Here is an 18,118-nt window from a genome sequence, read left to right as displayed (position 1 = left end):
AAAGAAAGAAAGAAAGAAAGAAAGAAAGAAAGAAAGAAAGAAACTAACTACTTGTTACTATTGCAAACCACTGATTATGGGTCGGAATCTACTACACAACTGTGCCCTATACTATGATGTGTTTTGAAAGACTGCTCTGTACACAGGCTTAGAATGCACACAGGATGCATTCTGCTCTTGCCGCCTATGCCCAGAGCAGACATTACTAATCAATCCCAGCACCCTTGCTAAGGTCAGATCTGCCTTAGAATGCTTTTCAGCAGGAGATCCAAGAACTGACAGACCATAGCTGAATAAATTTGTCACCATGGATCTGAAGCTTCTATGAAACATGTTCAAGGGAAACCCAGAATTTTGGATCACAGTGAGGCCATGATTATTGCCTACAGGTAGCTTCAGGAAAATGCCAATAAGGTACTAGTACTGTTGCCACTGTCGGGTCAAACTGAGACTAGACAAGAAGGGACAGCCAGCAGAGGCTATAGGCCATACCAACTTAGTTTTCTCTCGAATAAGTCCTTCTCCCATGGTGTACACAGAAGCCTTTCTGAAGCATTACCTGTGAGATGCCACTGTGAGTAGGGGACTCACTGGATGGTATCATCAACATATTACAGAGTAGGTAGGGCAGGTGCTGTTAGCATCTAGCTGCTCTTGGAGCCTGTAGAAGAACAGCTTCCCCAGGCCTTGGCCTACAGCAAGCCACACAGTGTCCTGACCGCAAGGGCCAGTGGCCCTATAGGTCTCTCAAAGGCAGATGGCCCTTACCTGGGCGTCACTATAAGTGGCTGCAAATGAGCACTGACCCCCTTCCTGACTGGAGCCCCAGGCACCTGCTCCAATCTGTAAACTGCACGGCAAGGATAAACTGCCTGCCTCCAATTTGGGGGACCACCAGTTAAGATGAAAACTCGTGCTGTAGAACAGAGGGGCATGAGGAAGGGAGGGGGTGAAGGTCGGGGAGGTAGGGGTTGACCTACCTGTTGACAAGCAGGAAGTTGGCCACGAGGCATAGCAGGGAGGGCACAGTAGAGGCGACTGCCAGGTAGCTCTCAAAGTAGTTCTAGAAAGACACAAGGAAAAAGGCTGCTTATCACTCGGGGGTACTGAGAGCATGAGGGAGGGCTGCTTTCCTGTCCCGGAACACCTAGGAGCCGTGGCGAAGTCCACCCAACTCCAAGTGGCTCCACCCCATCTCCAACCTGACAGTCATTCAACCGATAGCAGTCAATGACAGCAGTGCTCCCTCAGCTGTGCTAAATGTTGAAGTCACAGGGAAGGCTCTGGCTTTGTCCTCATCTCCTGGGAGGCCCCCACTTCCAGTGCTCCACTTGCCCCGCCCACAGATTGGATCATGGGAGTGAGGCTCAATAGAGAGTTAAAAAGGAAAGCCCACCCTATTAATCTTGTTGGCCCTTTGACAGAATGCAGTAACCGGCCTCTCAGACTGTTTAGACAGCCTCAGTCTTGGGAGATTCAGCTCTCCCAAGGCTACTGCAGAAAGTCAGGAGAATAAGTACCTTCGAGATTAGCCCGGAGAAAGGACAGTCCTCAGGGAGGTGGAGACTATTCACCCAGAGCAGGATCAGGGGCTTGCCCGGTTACAGCAAGCTGGGACTCAGGGCTACAGACTAGCCTAATACAAATTGAATGCATCTCTCAAAACCCCCAAAGCTGCCCTCTCAGTTAGGATAGACTTGGTTGTGTGACTATTATCTCTGGGCATCCCCAACCACGAAAAACAACCACAGCAAGCTGTGAGGAGGGGGAGCCAGTGGCCTTGGCTTCCACCCCCCCCACTACTGGGAGGGGGTTATGAAGGAAGAAAGAGAGGGAGAGGAAGAGAGGGAGGGAGGAAAGAAGAGAGAGAAAGAGGCAGAAGAAGAGAGGGGAGGAGGGGAAGAGGAAGAAAGAGTGAAAGGTAGGAAAGGAGGGAAAGGGGGAAGGAGGGGAGGAAGGAGAAAAGCCAGCCAAGGGTTGACTATCTTGCTTCGATCATGAACCCCAGATGAGCTTTGAGCTGCAGGAAGAGCTTACGGATATTAAGCATTTGCTGTGTACCGAACAGGAGGGATTTAAATGGATTACACCATTTGACTCTAAGCAAACAAAAAGAAGCATCGAGTATTCCGCTCTGGAGTGCTTAAGAAATGCTACGCACAACTCACAACTGAGGAAACAGATCGCAGGAGCCAAGTGCAAAGAACAGCGTGTGTAAAACCCTCATCCTGTCTACGGGAGGATGGAGGAATCCAAGATGTGCTTCTCGCCCCTCAGGAACGCAGCGCATCCCACTGGGAGTAACAGGAGGAGTGTGAAGGCTTTTTCACAGCCCCAACCCCGGAGAGCTGCGAGAATTTCCTGCTAAGTTTGTACAGTTGCTGCTGCTTGACAAACCAGAAGTGAGGTGAGTGGCAAGGCGTTCCAGAGAGGAAGTGGGTCCTACCTTGGAGAAAGTGGAAACTGATGGGTGTGAGGAGAGGTCCCGGGGGGCCGGCGGTGGGGCTGTGGCCGGGCCTTGACAGAGGATCTGATTGCGCAGACAAAGATGAAAGGCATAAATGTCCTGGGGTACATCCCCCTCTGAGGTCCCTTTGAAGGCTGCTGAGGGCTTTGTGCTCTTTGGAAGGGGGCACTCTGTAAGGTGACAGCCTTGAAATTAAAATGATAATCGCAGCTCATCAGCCGTGAGCCTTAGAAATAGCCTTCCGCCTCTGAGGTGCCCCTTCATTGTCCCCGTCCTGATGGGCTCAGCAGAGCCTGCCCTGGGCTGGGCAGTCAGTCAATTACCTCCTGACACACTGGCTGAGTCCACGTGAGGCCAGGCAGGCAGAAGAGGAAAAGGAGAGAGCAAGGGACAAAGGCCAGATGTAAGTTAGCGGGCAAGTGGAGAACCCCTACACCTGGCAGGCCCCCTTCATCCCTTCACCAGACCTGGAAGTGTGCCTACATGAGGTGAAGAACCCGGTTCACTTTTTCCAAGTATGCTCAGCATCCCTGGGTATATTAGGGACGGGGATTTTCTGCGTAGCGGAGCTGAAGGCTGTGCCTTTTAAGGTTGGAAAGCTTTTCAACACCAGGACAACTGCATTGTTAAATTTCAAACCCCAGGCAAACAGCTGAGGTGCCTATTAACATATCAAAGCGGACCTGACCTCCAGGTTCTTCCAACACCCCAGGGTCCCTATCTGTATATAACCCACCCTCTACCAGGAATTCTCCGGTCCGAGGCTGGGGGTCCAGGGGCTGGGTTGCCTTTCCCCAGAGGCTCTTCCCTATATAATCCAGACATTTTGGTTACAAAGATACCTTTTGTATCTTTGGCCTCCTGGCTGCAGTACCTGGATCCCCTCTCTCCCCTTCCCCCACCCTTCTCCCTACCTGGCCCTTTTCAATCTGGTCATGTCCACTCTGGACTCTCCCAGATGTCTCTGACTCTGTTAGGTGAGCACTCCACCAGTGAACTACAGTCCTGGCTCTCTTTATTTTGAGACACCGTCTCACCAAGTTGCCCAGGCTGTCTTTGAACCCACTCAATAATCCAAGCAAGCCTTGAACTTTTGGTCCTATCTCAGCCTCCTAAGCAGCTGGGATTACGGGCCCAGCTGATGGCAGACACTTAAGATGGCTCCATAACTTCCACCTGGGGCATTCACAGCCTGGTGTGACCCACGGTCAATCATGGATTTCTGCCCAAGAGAAGTAAATGTGACAGGCATACATGGCTGAGTGTCCAACAGTACGAGATGATGTCTTGCTAAGCTCTGCATCTCCTCCACTGGGAACACTGGTCTCTCCAGCCTCACCGTCCCATCTCTCTGTGGAAATGCACTGCTCTCCGGGAAGTTGATATATGTGCTACCCAGGCCCACCAGGCCTTTGCACTGTCTACTGTCCAGGTTGGGCCCTTTAGCTGTGCATGGGTCCCGGTAAGGGTGTTGGGGGTAGGGGGTTGAGTCAATGCCCCAGAGTCAGCTCTGACCGATGAGAGGCAGGACATGGAAAGGGTTATAATTCCCACCCTAACTGTGGTTCTGAAATGTGATGCCGTTGCCATGGCTTCCAGGGCGACAGTCCATGTGCCTGGGTAGTAGCTGTGTGTGTGGCTAAGCTCTAGCCAGCTCTAGGGTCCTGTGTGTTTGTTCTCTGTGCCTGTCTCACGTCCTTGCCCCTCACTCTGACCCCTAGCAGAATCCCCGCAAAAGGTTGGCTATGTGACGGAGGCCAAGCTTTGGCCAAGCCCTGTAGAGCGGTGCGGTACTGGTGCTGTTCCTACAGACTCTCATGGGACAGCAGGTAGAAGACAAAGACAAAGCAGAAGGGCAGACTGGACCCCAAGCACAAGACCTGAACCTAGTGGGCCACCGTGGGCACTCAGTCAGGGCTGGGCAGCCGCTGTCCATCCCAATAGCGCCTTCTCTTTTAACGCATCCTTTGCTGGTGTCCCAGCGCCATGTGCAGGACAGCACAGTGCACGTGTGCACTGCTCCCTTTGGGGGTCTAGAGAAGCACACTGCCGTGGCACAGGAGACACCCTATGGTAAACACAGAAGGAGGTGTGGCCAGGGCCTTCCCGTAGAAACTGTCTGGGTGGCAGCTGGAAAGACTGGGAGAGTGTGTCCACCACAGACAGGGCAGAAGGGGGAGGTGGAGAGAGAGGACACTCAGCGTGAGGTAATGTTTTACTTTGCTTCGTCCCCTCTGGGAGCCAACCTGAGGCCTTGCTGCCCTCAGCTGAGCACACTGCTAGGATTCTAGACAGCCATGCTCCCAGGGTGCTCATGCCTCAGTCCCACTCTGGGTGCCCAAAGCCAGAGTGAAGTGAGAGCCGCTCTGAGGAAGCAAGAGGCATACCCAGCATTACAAAACAATGACAAACCAGAGGTCGCATGGTGAGCAGCAGTGGGCAGATTTCTAAGCCTCTTCCTGATGGGGTCGAACCCCCCAAAGCCTCCCAGTCCCAGGTAGCTGTGCCAGCACAGAACCCGGACTATAAACAGAACCTAGCCACGGGTGCCTGGGAGCAGCAGCCTCTCAAGGGCCCGTGAGTGTGAACAGGCCACTCCAGGTCAGGGCAGGGGGTACGTGCTTCACTTGCGGTGCAATAAGAAAAGCCATTTTCATCTGCTGTGCTCCGGTGTAAACCCTAGGAATCAGAGAACCACTCTTCAAATGAAACTTAAAAGCCTAGCTGAGCCAGTCAGCCAGATGTGAGGCCATTTTCCAGCAGAGAACTTCCTCCAGCCACCTCGCTGAGAGGCCCCGTACTAAGCGGCTCTTCTGGAAGAATCTGATTCTGGGCTCAGGGTCCAGGTAAAGAGGTTTCTCTGGGCAGGGAGGGCCTGAAATGAGCCTGTTTATCTCTGGCAGGCCTTGGATAAGCTTCCTCTCCTCGGAATGCCATTAGGACCCTTTGATATGAGCGGAGTACATTAGTCACGAGCCACAGTAGCCTCCAAGTCTGAAGCTGCTGCCACTGAACAGTTCTGTGTGGCCCCCACCTCCAGCCTGCAGTGGAGGAGGCAGCTGGGCTCCTGCAGGGTAAGAAAAGTGATTCCAGCCTGGGGGTGGTAGATCAGGGCAGCCAAGCATTACCTGGATCACAAGGCCATGAAATTAGCAGCAGTGAGCAGGCTGCAGCCAAGAACGATTGGCCATGCAGGCACATGCCTTCGACTCTATGGCTCCACGGCCTGCGATGCTAAGGATGTATCCCCATCCTGGTACAGTCTGCTCCAGTAGGAACAAGGTAAGAGGTAAACAGATGGAAGGCACTGGCTTTCTGTGCTCCTGAGGTCCCCTGAGAGGGGACATGGGCCTGGGATATGGGGAAGTTTTAGAGGCTACACCATCTCCAAAAACCAGATAGGAGGCCAGATCCCCAGAGGCTGGCTAGTCGGGGGAGTGGGGATTCCAAGGAGAGAGCAAAGCTGAAGTTGGAATCAGATAGGGGCACCTCAAAACACTTAAGTCAGTCCATCTGAGCCACCACAGGTCCCTAAGGATGGGGAACCCCCATCAGATGGTTCTCCCAGCCCTGGGTCCCTTGACCCTTTGGGCCATTTCCAGGGCAAGGCAAACTGAGAAATCTCGCTTTCCAAAGAGCAAAGCCTCCCCAACCCTCCATCCTTGTTCATACTTTCTGGTCCCTTCCAGAAGGTCAGCACAGCTCCAGGGGACTTCTGGAAGGTGTCCCCACTTTTCCTATCTGCACAGAGTCAGGAGCACTCCCCCTTCCTTTCCCATCATAAGGGAGCACTCCTTTTCACCCCACTGCCAGAAGGAAGCACTACCCTTCCTCCCATGAAAGGGCGGGGGGGGGGGGGGGGGGGGGGGCCCCNGGGGGGGGGGGGGGGGGGAGGGGGAGCTCCACCTTAGCCCACACTGACTGAATCACTGCACCAAGACTGCCTGACTCAGCTGCACTTTCTCCTCCAGGGCTGGCTGGCTCTTCCTTCTCTGTGTGGGTCAAGAGCTTAAAAGAATTATTATTTTTTTTAAAAGCACTTTGACTTCACTGGTCCTCCTCCCACCAGGTCCTTCCTTCCCTTCCTTCAGGACTCCTAGAAAGCCTTGACTCTACCCTCCCTGCAGAGAGCTCTGTCTGCCTTCCTCCTTGGCTGCCCTGGGAGACTGACTATTCCTGCATAGGGTCCCAGGGTCCCCACAGCCTGCAGCCCCCAAGCCCGGTCTCCATTCTCATCTTCCTGGTATCACATGCCATGCCTTCCGCAGAGGGTCCAAGAGCCCTCCTCTGACAAGAGGGTACTCTTGGAACCCCGAATGACCCCTGATTTGAAAAGGAAGTCTTGGATCAGACTGAAGTAAAGGAAGGTGAACCCTGTACCCAAGGCATGGGGTACACATGAAGAGAGAGGGTGAGCACACGGAGGGGGGCCGACACAGAAATGCTGGGGGTCCGAGGCCTCCAGAGGCTGCAGGATATGAGGACTGCTCTGCCCAGGAGCCTTGGCTCCTGCCTCCCAGTTTGACAGGCTGCTGAGTTACTGAGAAACACCTGCCTCATCTGTTGGCATCCACACACACCTCCCAGCCCCATACAACCCGATCTGTGCCCAGGCCTGTATCACCAACACAGGTTGATGAGGAGCAGTCCTAGGGCAAAGTGTGGCTTGCACTTTTCTGTAAACATGAGGATACGGTCCCTTCTGTGACTACTGCCTGAGACGGCAGCTTTACTAGAAGCCTGAAGTATTTGATCATTGGTCCTCACAGGCCAGACTAGTCACACTCATTTTGTATACGTGCACACACGAATGACATGTGTTCTTCGGGTATGTACACTTACTTATGTTTATTTGTAAATGTGGAGGCCGGAGGTCAACGCCAGATGTCCTCTTTGGCTGTGTCCATCTTATTCTTTGAGACGGGGTCTCTCACTAAACCCGGAGCTCACTGCTTTGGCTAGACTAGCTGGCCTGCAAGCTCCAGGGATCTTCGCATCTCTACCCGCCCCCAGTGGTAGCATTAAGCATACATACTGCTCATGCAGGCTTTTGTATATGGGCGCTGGGGATCTGAACTCGGGTCCTCATGCTTATACGGTAGGCGCTTTAGCCACTGAGCCATGTCTCCAGCCCTCTTCACCTTACTCTTAAAGATGGCCATGAAGCCCCCAGTCAACAATACAGAAACCAAGGCAGCTAGCTCTCCCAAACCCGGGTCCCCCTGCCTCAGGCTGAGGAGTGAAATGGCCGTGTTCTTTCTGACAATCCTGTACCCCCCACCCGCCAAGCCTTCCCAAGGCCCCAAGAGGACAAGCCAGCATCTTTGCTGTTCCTCTTTCTATTCCTCCTACACCGAAACCAGCTAGCCAAACAGTGGCTCTGGGGGCCCACAGAAGGAAGGGCCAAAGAAAAAGGATCCTGAGAAACACACACACTCACCAGCGACATCACTGTCCAAGTCTGCCTGTCTCTCTTTCCCTTAAGCCATGGGGACACAGAATGGTGACATTCTTAGGAAACTCCCTAGCTCCCATCCAGCCATGCCTGCCCGGGGCAGCTTCTGGAGCTCCTGGGTGGGGCCCAGGAATCAGTCAGGGCCAAGAGCCATGCCTGAGACACAGCAGTTCAGGATGTGCTGCCATTGGAGGGGCCTCTCTGCTAGCCTCACCAGGTGCTTCCTCTCACACGAATGGCGGTTTCACTGAGGCAACAAACTTCTCTGAAGATTCATGTGGCGCCAGAGCTACAAGTTGTGACTGGATTACGTGTATACATGTGGGGCACACACACACACACACACACACACACACACACACACACACACCAGTGACAGTCTAGTGGAAACCCAGGCCCTCCACTGTCCCTGTAGAACTTTCTCAGCCAGGGCCTACCCTTAAGAAAAGTGCTCCGGGCTTGTGCAAGGGCTCCTTTCTTCCCACCTGTATCCTTAGGATCCCAGCATGCTGGGGAGATAGTCTCTGGATTCTAAGGATACAGGTGGGAAGAAATAAAATCAAAGACAGAGAAAGAGAGGGAGGGATGGATGGGCATGGGTGGTGTACAGACGGAGAAGGATAGTGTGCTGGTGAGGAGAAAATCAAAAAGGAACAGGAGCTGCGGAAGTGGCCAGAGATGTGACTGACAACGCTTTAAGAAGCGGAAAAGCTGAAACAGAAGGGGGAGCCATCACAGGTGTTGCACACTGGGAACCGCACGCTGGCTGGACTATGGTTAGCAACAGAGGGTAGACAAGAAACCTAAAAAATGGCTCATTTATGGTTTTGGGGTCTACAGATGGCTTCAGCGGCCATCCACATGGGCCAAGTGATGAGAGGCGGCTGACCCTCATCCTGATGGCCACCTGCCCACACTCTACGGCAGGACAGCTCGAGTTCCTTGCAGCCCACTGACCACTGCTGTCTCTTTTCAAGGCGTGGTAGGGCTCAGGCAGGGCTTTAATTCACTTTGGTGTGTGGGTAGGGGTGGAGAGTAGCACCATGATTTGGGATCGTACTTTTAAAAAGTTCTTGACCAAACAGGCTACCTCTCCTCCATCTGGAAAGAAATCCATGCCACACTAAAATCTACCTCTCTCTAGGACACCAGTGTTCCTATACTGGGGATAGTCTTGCAGGTCTGGTTCCCCTGGCAGCTGGCCACATCTGCACCCTGGGAAGCAAGTCTGAAGGATAGGGCTGGGAGCTGAGTACACACTAGGTACCCCAGCACCGATGGGGGCTGCAGCCCCACTCATCTGAGCAGCCACCAGCACGTTCCTTCAACCTCTACCCACCTCTGTGAGCAGAGGACACATGTCCTCAACACCTCACAATGGCAGGAGGCGTCTTACGTTACAGGCTACAGCCCATGGCAGGCTGGGAAGCAATGGGATGGGTCCAGGCCAGAGTTCCATTTTACTCTATTTTCCTTTTTTGCTGCCTGCCTTTCATAGTACAGGTGAGCTGTACCATTTCCTGGGGCCCTTTCCTTTGACCACCCTCTTCTTCTGGTGACAAGTCGTTGCCTCTGTTCAGTGTGGTGATGTCCCCTGATGCAAGGACCAGAAGATTATTCCTACGAAGGCTCTGCCTGGCACAGGATCCTGCTAAACATCACAGAACTAACGGTCAACTTGGTGATCTTAGCTCAGTAAACACCACTACTGTGGCCCCACTTCTTTGCAAAGACTGGGGAGGTTCCTGGGTCAGTCCAGGCCTCGCAGAGGTTCATAGTAGCGGGGAGGGGTGACACATATGCCTTTCCTTTTCAAGGCTTCCTATCATCTTGATTTTGCACCGCCCCCCCAGATGACTCCTATTTTTTTTTGTTTGTTTGTTTTTTGAGACAGGGTTTCTCTGTAGCTTTGGAGCCTGTCCTGGAATTAGCTCTTGTAAACCAGGCTGGCCTCAAACTCACAGCGATCCGCCTGCCTCTGCCTCCCGAGTGCTGGGATTAAAGGCGTGCACCACCACTACCTGGCAATGACTCCTATCTTGAGGTCACATAGGTCCCACTGTTCCTGTCCCTAAGCCCTGGAGACAGGAAGAAGACTGTGTAGCCCCCCCCCCCCCCCCCCCCCCCCCCCCCCCCCCCCCCCCCCCCCCCCCCCCCCCCCCCCCCCCCCCCGCCACACACTCCTGGCGAGCATCTCCCAGAGACAGTTGGGAAGACCCAAGCCCATCCCTGGCGGACGTGTGGCTTGGAGACAACCCAGACACACTGAAGAATCAACCAAGCTTAATGACCTTCCATTCGCCAAGCCTCCCCAGCCAGCCCCCTGCCCCTACGCTCTGTAAGGGCTCTATCAGCCCCCAACCCCGGCTCTCTGCTATAGGGAAGGTCATTCCTTGGACTTCCGGGTAGGGTTGCTCTAATTCTCCCGAGCAGGAAACAGGCTTCCCACTGGCAGGTTTGGCAACTTGACTACCACTGGAGGAAGTCCTTTGAGATGGCTTCCTGGAGTCTCTGGAGCTCTGGCCACAGCCCACTTAATGACAGTTGCTTTTCACCCCAGGGTGCCCTCTGACTTTGATCCTGATGTGGGTAAACCTCCTCCACAAAACCGGGCATGTGTGTGCCCGGGTGAGTCAGAACTGGGTGGGTAGGTAGTTTATCACAGCTCTCTGTTGACTCCACAGTGGTTGGATGGTGACAAGACAGGACACAGTTATTGCAGGGACTCTGCTGGTCTCCAGCTTGATCTAAATCTCAATTCTGACACTTGCTAGCAAATGACCTTGGGCTGGAGGCCTCAGACCTGGGAGCACCTCAGTTACCCCATCTGGAAACTGGGGACAAAACACTTATTTACCAGAACAGCGTGGGGGTGATGGATGGGTAAGTCACGGCGTGGGTGGGTGCAAGCAGCATGGCAGGGACTTGGTGGCGGTCAGCAGATCTCCAACAAGCCCTCTGATAACCCAGCCTCCAGTTCCTCTTTTAGAAGCCATGTCATCCTGGTTCCTTTTAACCCTTCCCCTCTGGAGTCGGGTGCCTGCTCTTAGTTATATGAGGTAGCGCCCAGATTGTGCTATCCTGTGGTTAGGCGATGCCGACTGGACTAGTAGGCAGTAAATACTGGAGTGGGACCCCCTAGGATCCTCCATCTGCTGAGCCAGGTAAACCTGGCCTTCCCTAGGGAGAAACCTCATTTAACATCTATGCCAATCCATCTGAAAGGTGGGCCACGGTGACTCCAGATCCGTTCCCCTACAGCGTAAGCCCTCCCTTAAATCAGGGTATCACTTTCCTCCTTAGCCATGTGATAACCAATGCCACACATCCTTGACGTACCGCCACGTGCCAGGTGCCTGCCAGATGCTTACCAGTGTGCGCCCTAAGAGTTGTCAGCGCAGTGGGAAGGCAATCCTCCTGCTTAAGTGGATCCTACATCCCTTACTATATAGGAACACTGGGCCATGGTCACCAAAGTTTGGCTCAACACCCTGGCTTTCATGGTGAGGCCCTGACGGGGAAGCATTGGTGCTCTAAGGATGCAGATGTGAACCTGTGGCCTAAAGGGAGGCTGGGGGTTTCCCAGGGAACACCCACGGACTTGAGTGATTGCTCTCCCATCTGGGACACAGAGGGGGCTGATTTTGCTGTTCTTGGACTAGAAGAGCCCATCCAGTCTGCAGCAGGGGCTGAGAACAACTGAGGGGTCCTCCCAGCAGGAAGGAGCACCCCCAACACACACACACACACACAGCCTCAGACACAGCTGGGGACCAGGGGTGGAGCCCAATGGCAGAGCTCAGGTCCCTGGGTTTCACAAGTCAGAAGAGAAAGCAGCCAGGCTACATGCCTGCACAGCCTTCTACACACCACTCTCGGAGCGTGTCCACTTTTGTGACCGTCTACCTACCCAACTTCACCACTGCAATTCTCTCCAGCCCTGTCTTGCTGTATGTATGATCTTGGGCAGGTCCCCTAAGCCATCAGAGCTTCTGACTTTCTGCCTCCAAAGAGGTTGTTCAGATATTCCAAGGACAGAAGAGAAAGTCCGTGCCGCCGCTGCTGGCCTGGTAGATCTAGGAAACCCGACCCCTCACGGCACCCCTGAGCTATCCTTTCACGTCCACTCGTCTATTTTTGCACTGATAGTTTTGGTGCAGCTGCCCCAGACCCTACTGGCTTTATCTGAGGCTCCTATTCCAGAGAACAAAGAGGAGAGGGCAGGGAAGGCAGAAGAAAGCTCTCTAAACCATCTCCAGACCTGCCGGCGACTAGAGGAAATGAGCCCTGGGATGGGAGATGGCCCCAAAGGCGACACAATGGGGAGAGCTGTCCACAGTCCTTCTGGGACAAATTCCTCCACCTTAGCAACACATCGGAGGAAGGTTAAGAGGGAACAAGCTGTCTCCCTGGCTCTGGGTGACCCTCAGGACACAGGGCAAACTGGGGCTATCAGCAAGATTGGAAGGGAGCAGGAGGGAACTAGCTGGCAGCGGGCGGCACAAATAGAAGGCGAAGAAAAAGAGCCCTGTCAAATGCAGACAGGCCCCCAGCACGCTTGCTTCCCCAGCCTGGCCCATGAATCGAGGGGGTGACAGGTCTCTCATCTCCGATGCCAAGAGCCAGGAGCTGCGGGCAGCAGGCAGGTACTAGGCCTGCACCTGCCAGCGCTCGAGCGCCGCAATAAAGTATCATAGCGGGACCCGGAATGCTAAGTGCCTGCAGCTGGGAGGGATTGGGAGCACCGTGGCCTTTCTCTGGCAGGCCTGAGGATGGATGGAGGGGGAGGGACAGGTGCTCACACAGCCGAGCCCTGCCCTGGGGAGACAGACAGATGGACAGACAGGCAAAGAGGTTCTGGAGGAACTCCAGTGGGCAGTTTCAGTCGCGGAGGCCTGCAGAAAGCTGGACAGCTTGTGTCACTAGTCCATAAAAGAACGAGGCCAGTCAGTCCCAAATGATGCCAGAGATGCTGTTCATACAACACCTGGGACGGCGGTGCCAGGCTTTATCCCGTGACATGTAACAATGGGCCTCATTGCCACAGCTACCTTAGGAGGGCAGTATAACCAGTAAAAGCATAAGGAACCAGAGTGTACAGGGCCCAGAGCCAACAGAGGCCACATCCTGGGGGAGCTTCCTAAAGGCCACCGTTCCCATCAGTCACCTGTGTGAATATGTAAGCCCTGACTCCAGGACCTGGGTGGAACGAGCCTGTTGCCAACAAGTTCTCAGGGTGCTCCTGGTCCCACAGTTCCATGTGGGGGGGGGCAGTAGGACTCTAAAGCACTTTTCGGGTACACATATGCAGTGACAGCCCTTCTCCATACCCTAGAGCCACGTATGAATCCAAAGGCATGTAGTAATGGCCCCTCCTATGCATCAGAACCATGTAGACAGGGTGAGGGGTATGTAGCAGTCAGTGTCATATAAACCTCAAAAAAGGCCAGTGTCCCTTCAGCCACATCAGTCAGAATCCCCGGGCTACGTGTCAGGGGAGGTTCTAGAAGTGGCTTCAGGCATGTGTGCTGTGGAGCCTTGGAGTGATGCTCAGAGAGAGCCCATCCATTGTCTGACTTATGGCATACAAAGCTGAGGCGTGTTCTAGAGGGCTGGCCAAGGACTCAGAAGAGGCTTCCAAAGAGAGAGAGACGTGAGCCACCTCTGGGGCCACCGGAGGGGTTGGCTGGGGTCTGCTAGCACATTCCTTCTTGTCCCTGAGGGACCCACAGAGGAGGAGCACAGGGCTCAGCAGTGTCAGCCTCCTGTGCTGGCATGCTAAGAACTAGCTCTGCCCCGACGCGTGTTGCAGGCGAAAAGAGCCAGGTCTCCCAGGCCCCGACCCACTCTACAGAACCACTCTTAACAGACGCTTTGACTAGGTACAGTCAGGCTCCTCTGAGCCCTCCTCCCTTACTAGGCATTGACCTCGGACCATATGATGGTGCAGCTTTCCTTAGAGGATGACATAGTCACGGCCAGCATGGAGGGAAGGTTGCTGTGGTGACCTCCACATGATCTGGCTCAAGGTAGAAAAACAAAACAAAGGACTCTGAAAGCCAGTGCCTCCTTCTTGGGGCAGTCCCTGCTCACCCTTCAAATTCCCCTGCTCCAGGCCATGGGGGCCTGAGTGTGTCCCCAAGACTTCACTCCCCTTAGAACATAGGTGGCATATGTCTGAGTGTCCCCCAAACTTTCCTATACAGAAATACATTCCTCACCTGGAGGGAGTAAGAAGATGGAAACCGCATCCGTCTAGGACATTTAGAGGGGACTATGATTAGTCATGGGATGGTGCCCTACAGTTTGCATTCTGGTGGCTTTACGAGAAGAGGGAGAGGGACCAGGCTCACATACGCCCACGCTCATCTTCCGTTGTCACAAGACGCCTTGTGCCACCTGAAGATGACACGCCTAACGAGAAAGTCATCACCAGACACAGTGTCTCAACAGAGAGGGCTGTAACCAAGAGTCAAAGCAATCTTCCTTTCTTCAGAATGGTCATCACTCACCTGACTGGTGGGACTTTGATCCCAGTCATGGTGAGCAGACTGGTACACTCTGTCTCCCCTAGCTATAGGGCCTCTAGTTTACAAGGGTGTTACAAAACAATGTTACAAAACTATGCTTAGACAGCTCTCTCTCTCTCTCTCTCTCTCTCTCTCTCTCTCTCTCTCTCTCTCTGTGTGTGTGTGTGTGTGTGTGTGTGTGTGTGTGTGTGTGTGTGTGTGTGCAGGACATATTAAGGGGTGTGAAGCAGCTTTGGTTTTAAGCTCTAAGAAACACAAGAAGACTACATTTCCCAGCCTTCTCTGGAGCTGATAGAGTCACGTGATTTAGTTTGGACCAATAAGATGTAAAGAGGAGGAAGGTACACCTTCTAGGAAGTGTTCTTACAAGCAACAGGGTTTCCCTCCTTTGTGTCTTCCAATAGACGTCATAATGGATGGAGCTTTGACCGCCATCTTGGATTATGAGGTGACCTTGGATGTGAGAACTGGCGTGGGGAAGCAACCCACGTGTCCAAAGTTGACTGTGACTGAAAAATGACCTCCTCTTGCTTTAGCTACTGCTATTTGGAATTTTCTGGAGCCCACAGCTGACTTGATGCTGTAAAAGTCGTACCTTTAATTCTCGGAGGCAAAGATTCCGTATTCTCACAGGCACCATTACACGTGGTATAGAACCATCCTGTCCATCCTCCCACAGACAATGGCAGACAATCTGAAGAATGGACTGGGTCTTCCCGTCTCCATCCCTTCAGCCTCGGGAGGTAGAGACGAGGCCTGGGTACCACACAGTACAGGGCCTAGAGCCCAGTGGATTCTTTCTACTGCGCCCACCCAGACTCTGCACCAACAACACCCATATTATCAGCGTGTAAAGGTGCTCCCTCCAGCACCCCTAAGGATGGCCTGGCTCCTGGTTACCTGCTCCCCTGGTGAGGGAAATGGCTCTTACCAGGATGTCTGTGTCCTCGGAGTCCCTCCCTGAGGCCAGGCGAGAGCAGTTGCGGAGTTTAAATGCCCAGTACTCCTTGGCAGTTACAAAAAAGTTCCAGGGCAGTAGGCTCCCAATTCCCAGGCAGAAGAAGATGATGTAGGCGCCATTGAAGCGGTCCTCTGGCCTCTGCAGGCCGGGGGCTGGGTAGTCTAGTAGTTTCCCCAGCAGGGCTTCCTGGTCAGCTTTGCGAGGGCTGCTCAAGGCTCTGTAGGTAGCATTTGAGCTGTGATATACATTGTCCTCAGAGGCAACGGCCACTGTGGGAGCAGAGAGAGACGCAGAAGGGGCAGGTTAGCAAGCACTGAGGCTGGAGACTGGCTTAGCCTAGAAGACATCTCAAGCCCATGCTAGGTCTACCCTGTCCTTGAAGTCTGGCAGGAGAGCTCCAGGTTTTAGGATCAGGAAGGAAGATAAAAGTCAGACTAGAAGAAGGACAGGCTATCAGAACTGGTAGTGACTGCAGTGGTCATTTCAACTACGCAAGGACAGCACAGGCGATGCGTAAGTATGAGACAAGGGGCATGTACCTTGCAGGTACAGATTGAGGCAAGCGGTGCAGAAGGGCAAGCCTGGGTTAAAGGCATTCACATCTGAATCAGAACCCTTGATGGGCAAAGAATGAGACCCCAGCTCTTCTACATTATGCAAAAAGATAAGCAGGGGAAACCACACACACACACACACACACGTGCTTTTTTACATATGCTCAACATACCGTGGAAGACACACAGGGGTCTTCCAACAGTGGATGTCTTTGGAGGGAGATGGGGACAAGGAAGGAGGAAGTGTCACTGTTAATTCTTATTTTTTGTGCCGTTTGAATTTGAGCAATGTACATTAGCTGTTCAACCATTAAACTGGGCCAGGAATAATGGCACACACATGTCTATAACTCAGTGGGACTCTGGAGGTGGAGGGAGGAAGAGCTGGATTCAAGGTCAGCCTCTGCTACTGGAGAGTTCAAGAGTTAACCTGGACTAAGCGAGACCCTACCTCACAAAGAAACAACTCGTGTACTTCAGCACTTGGTACACCCAACACGCGAGCCATGACAGTCAGGTGCTAGGTACGACCTACAGATAAGAAGTTTGAGGCTCAGAAAGATCAAGTCACTTGCCTAGGTCACAGTGGCATAAAATGATACAGCCAGGCAGTCTGAACCCCCCCTCCCCCCGCCCCCGGGGATTCCTCAACTCCTTGCCCAGGGATGGTCTAGGAATGCGACTCTGCTGGTTCCAAGTCCCAGCAGCCCTCCCTCTGAAGACATCCTGCAGCAAGGAGCTACGAGCAGAGAAGGCCCAAGGGGACCATCATTAGCACTGCTGAACGAATGGACTCTGTAGGACCCAGACATCACCCTGGACTGCTTGCTGCAGCTGTGCGCTGGAACAGGCAGGCAGGAGGTTCTACAGGGTTCTGTCAGGGTGAGCAGGGCCCCTCTTATAGCCTTGAGTCAGGTGGAGATCAAAGATGACCATATAACCAGACAGGATATGCATGGAGACACACACACACACATACACACACACACACACACACACGCACACATGAGCATACTTAAGAACACTTGTTCTTTCAAAGGACGTGAGTTCAGATCCCAGCACCCAAGGCAGGTGGCTCAACTACTTTTAACTCCAGTTCTAGGCGATTCAATGCCCTCTCCTAATTTTTGTGGGCACCTGAAAGAACTTGCGCATACTCACACAAAGACACATGTATATACACTTAATTATTTTTAAATGTCAAAGAAAACCATGAACCGCAGAAGCCACCAGAGAACTGGCAAGGACCCTTTCCCAGAAGTTCAGGCTAGGAGGGTAGGTGCAGGGCCCAGTGTGGGTGACCCAGACCCACACAGGGCTGGAGCCCCTTCTCAGCTGCGGTGTCTATTCATCAAGGACCATTCAGCCTTGACCAAGCATCTGAAGTTGCCAGGGATCCTCTCTAACCGGGTCACCGGTGGTGCAGCAGACTGAGCAAAACCTTATTACTCTTTATAAAAGGTAGCTGTGGCTTTGGATGAACAGAGAAAGACAAAGAAAGGAGGGGAGGCCAAGAGCTTCCCCAGGCCAGGCTACCCCTGCCCCTGCCTAGAGTCCTGGGGTAAGGGCCAGTCAGAGCTGGAAAGGGTGAGAGCCTGGGGACAGAAAAGATGCCTGGCCAGTTCGAATGCCTCCATGACTCCTGAGGACACAGGCTCGGGATGAAGAGCGAGCCTCATAGCAGGCTGGGACAAGTTCCCTCGGCAGAGACAGCTGTGACACCCGATCTGGACCCACAAAGCCTTCTGGATCCTTCAGGCTGACCTGTCCCCACACGTAGGACCAGAGAGTGAGGCGGGGAGCCCAGGTTCAGCCTCGGAAGGGGGAGATCCAGCCAAACATGGGGGCCGCCGCGCCCGCACTTACTGTCGCTGTCGCTGCTACCTCCACCAGGTCCCGGGAGCCGGGCCTCTGCGACTAGGGCTAAGCCAGGCCGGGCTCCACCCTTGCCCTCCCACTCGCCCTCCCCTCCTCAGCTCTCCCCGCCCCGGGCTCCCAGCGCTTCCGGGTTTGCTGACGCCTCCCTCTGGGCCCCTCCCCACACGCGCGCCCCCGCCTGGCGCACTGCCGCAACTGCAGGCGTCCAATCGCAAAGAGCAGAAAGTGAGTCTCTGGGCCAGGACCCGCCCTGCCCCCCTGTTAGCACCCTCC

At 53.8% G+C, this 18,118-nt stretch overlaps 1 protein-coding gene across 1 annotated transcript in view; it reads right to left on the bottom strand.

Annotated features, from left to right (window-relative positions):
- Window positions 1-17,905, bottom strand: part of Slc29a3 (solute carrier family 29 member 3) — a 29,424-nt gene extending 11,519 nt beyond the window's left edge. Inside the window, exons 1-3 of the mRNA XM_050143587.1 lie at window positions 17,834-17,905; window positions 15,384-15,682; window positions 981-1,063 (exon numbers count right to left, since the gene is read on the bottom strand). Coding sequence (XP_049999544.1) covers window positions 981-1,063; window positions 15,384-15,682; window position 17,834 — 383 coding nt within the window. The 5' untranslated portion in view covers window positions 17,835-17,905. The remainder of the gene's footprint in view (window positions 1-980; window positions 1,064-15,383; window positions 15,683-17,833) is intronic.
- Between the last annotated feature and the right edge of the window lie 213 nt (window positions 17,906-18,118).

The sequence above is a fragment of the Alexandromys fortis genome, unplaced genomic scaffold (genome assembly GCF_014885135.2).
Source record: "Alexandromys fortis isolate MF-2015 unplaced genomic scaffold, M_Fortis_MF-2015_v1.1 scaffold_9, whole genome shotgun sequence".
Classification (NCBI taxonomy): Eukaryota; Metazoa; Chordata; class Mammalia; order Rodentia; family Cricetidae; genus Alexandromys; species Alexandromys fortis.
Note: the sequence above shows the minus strand (reverse complement) of the source record. Positions and strands in the feature narration are given on the sequence as shown.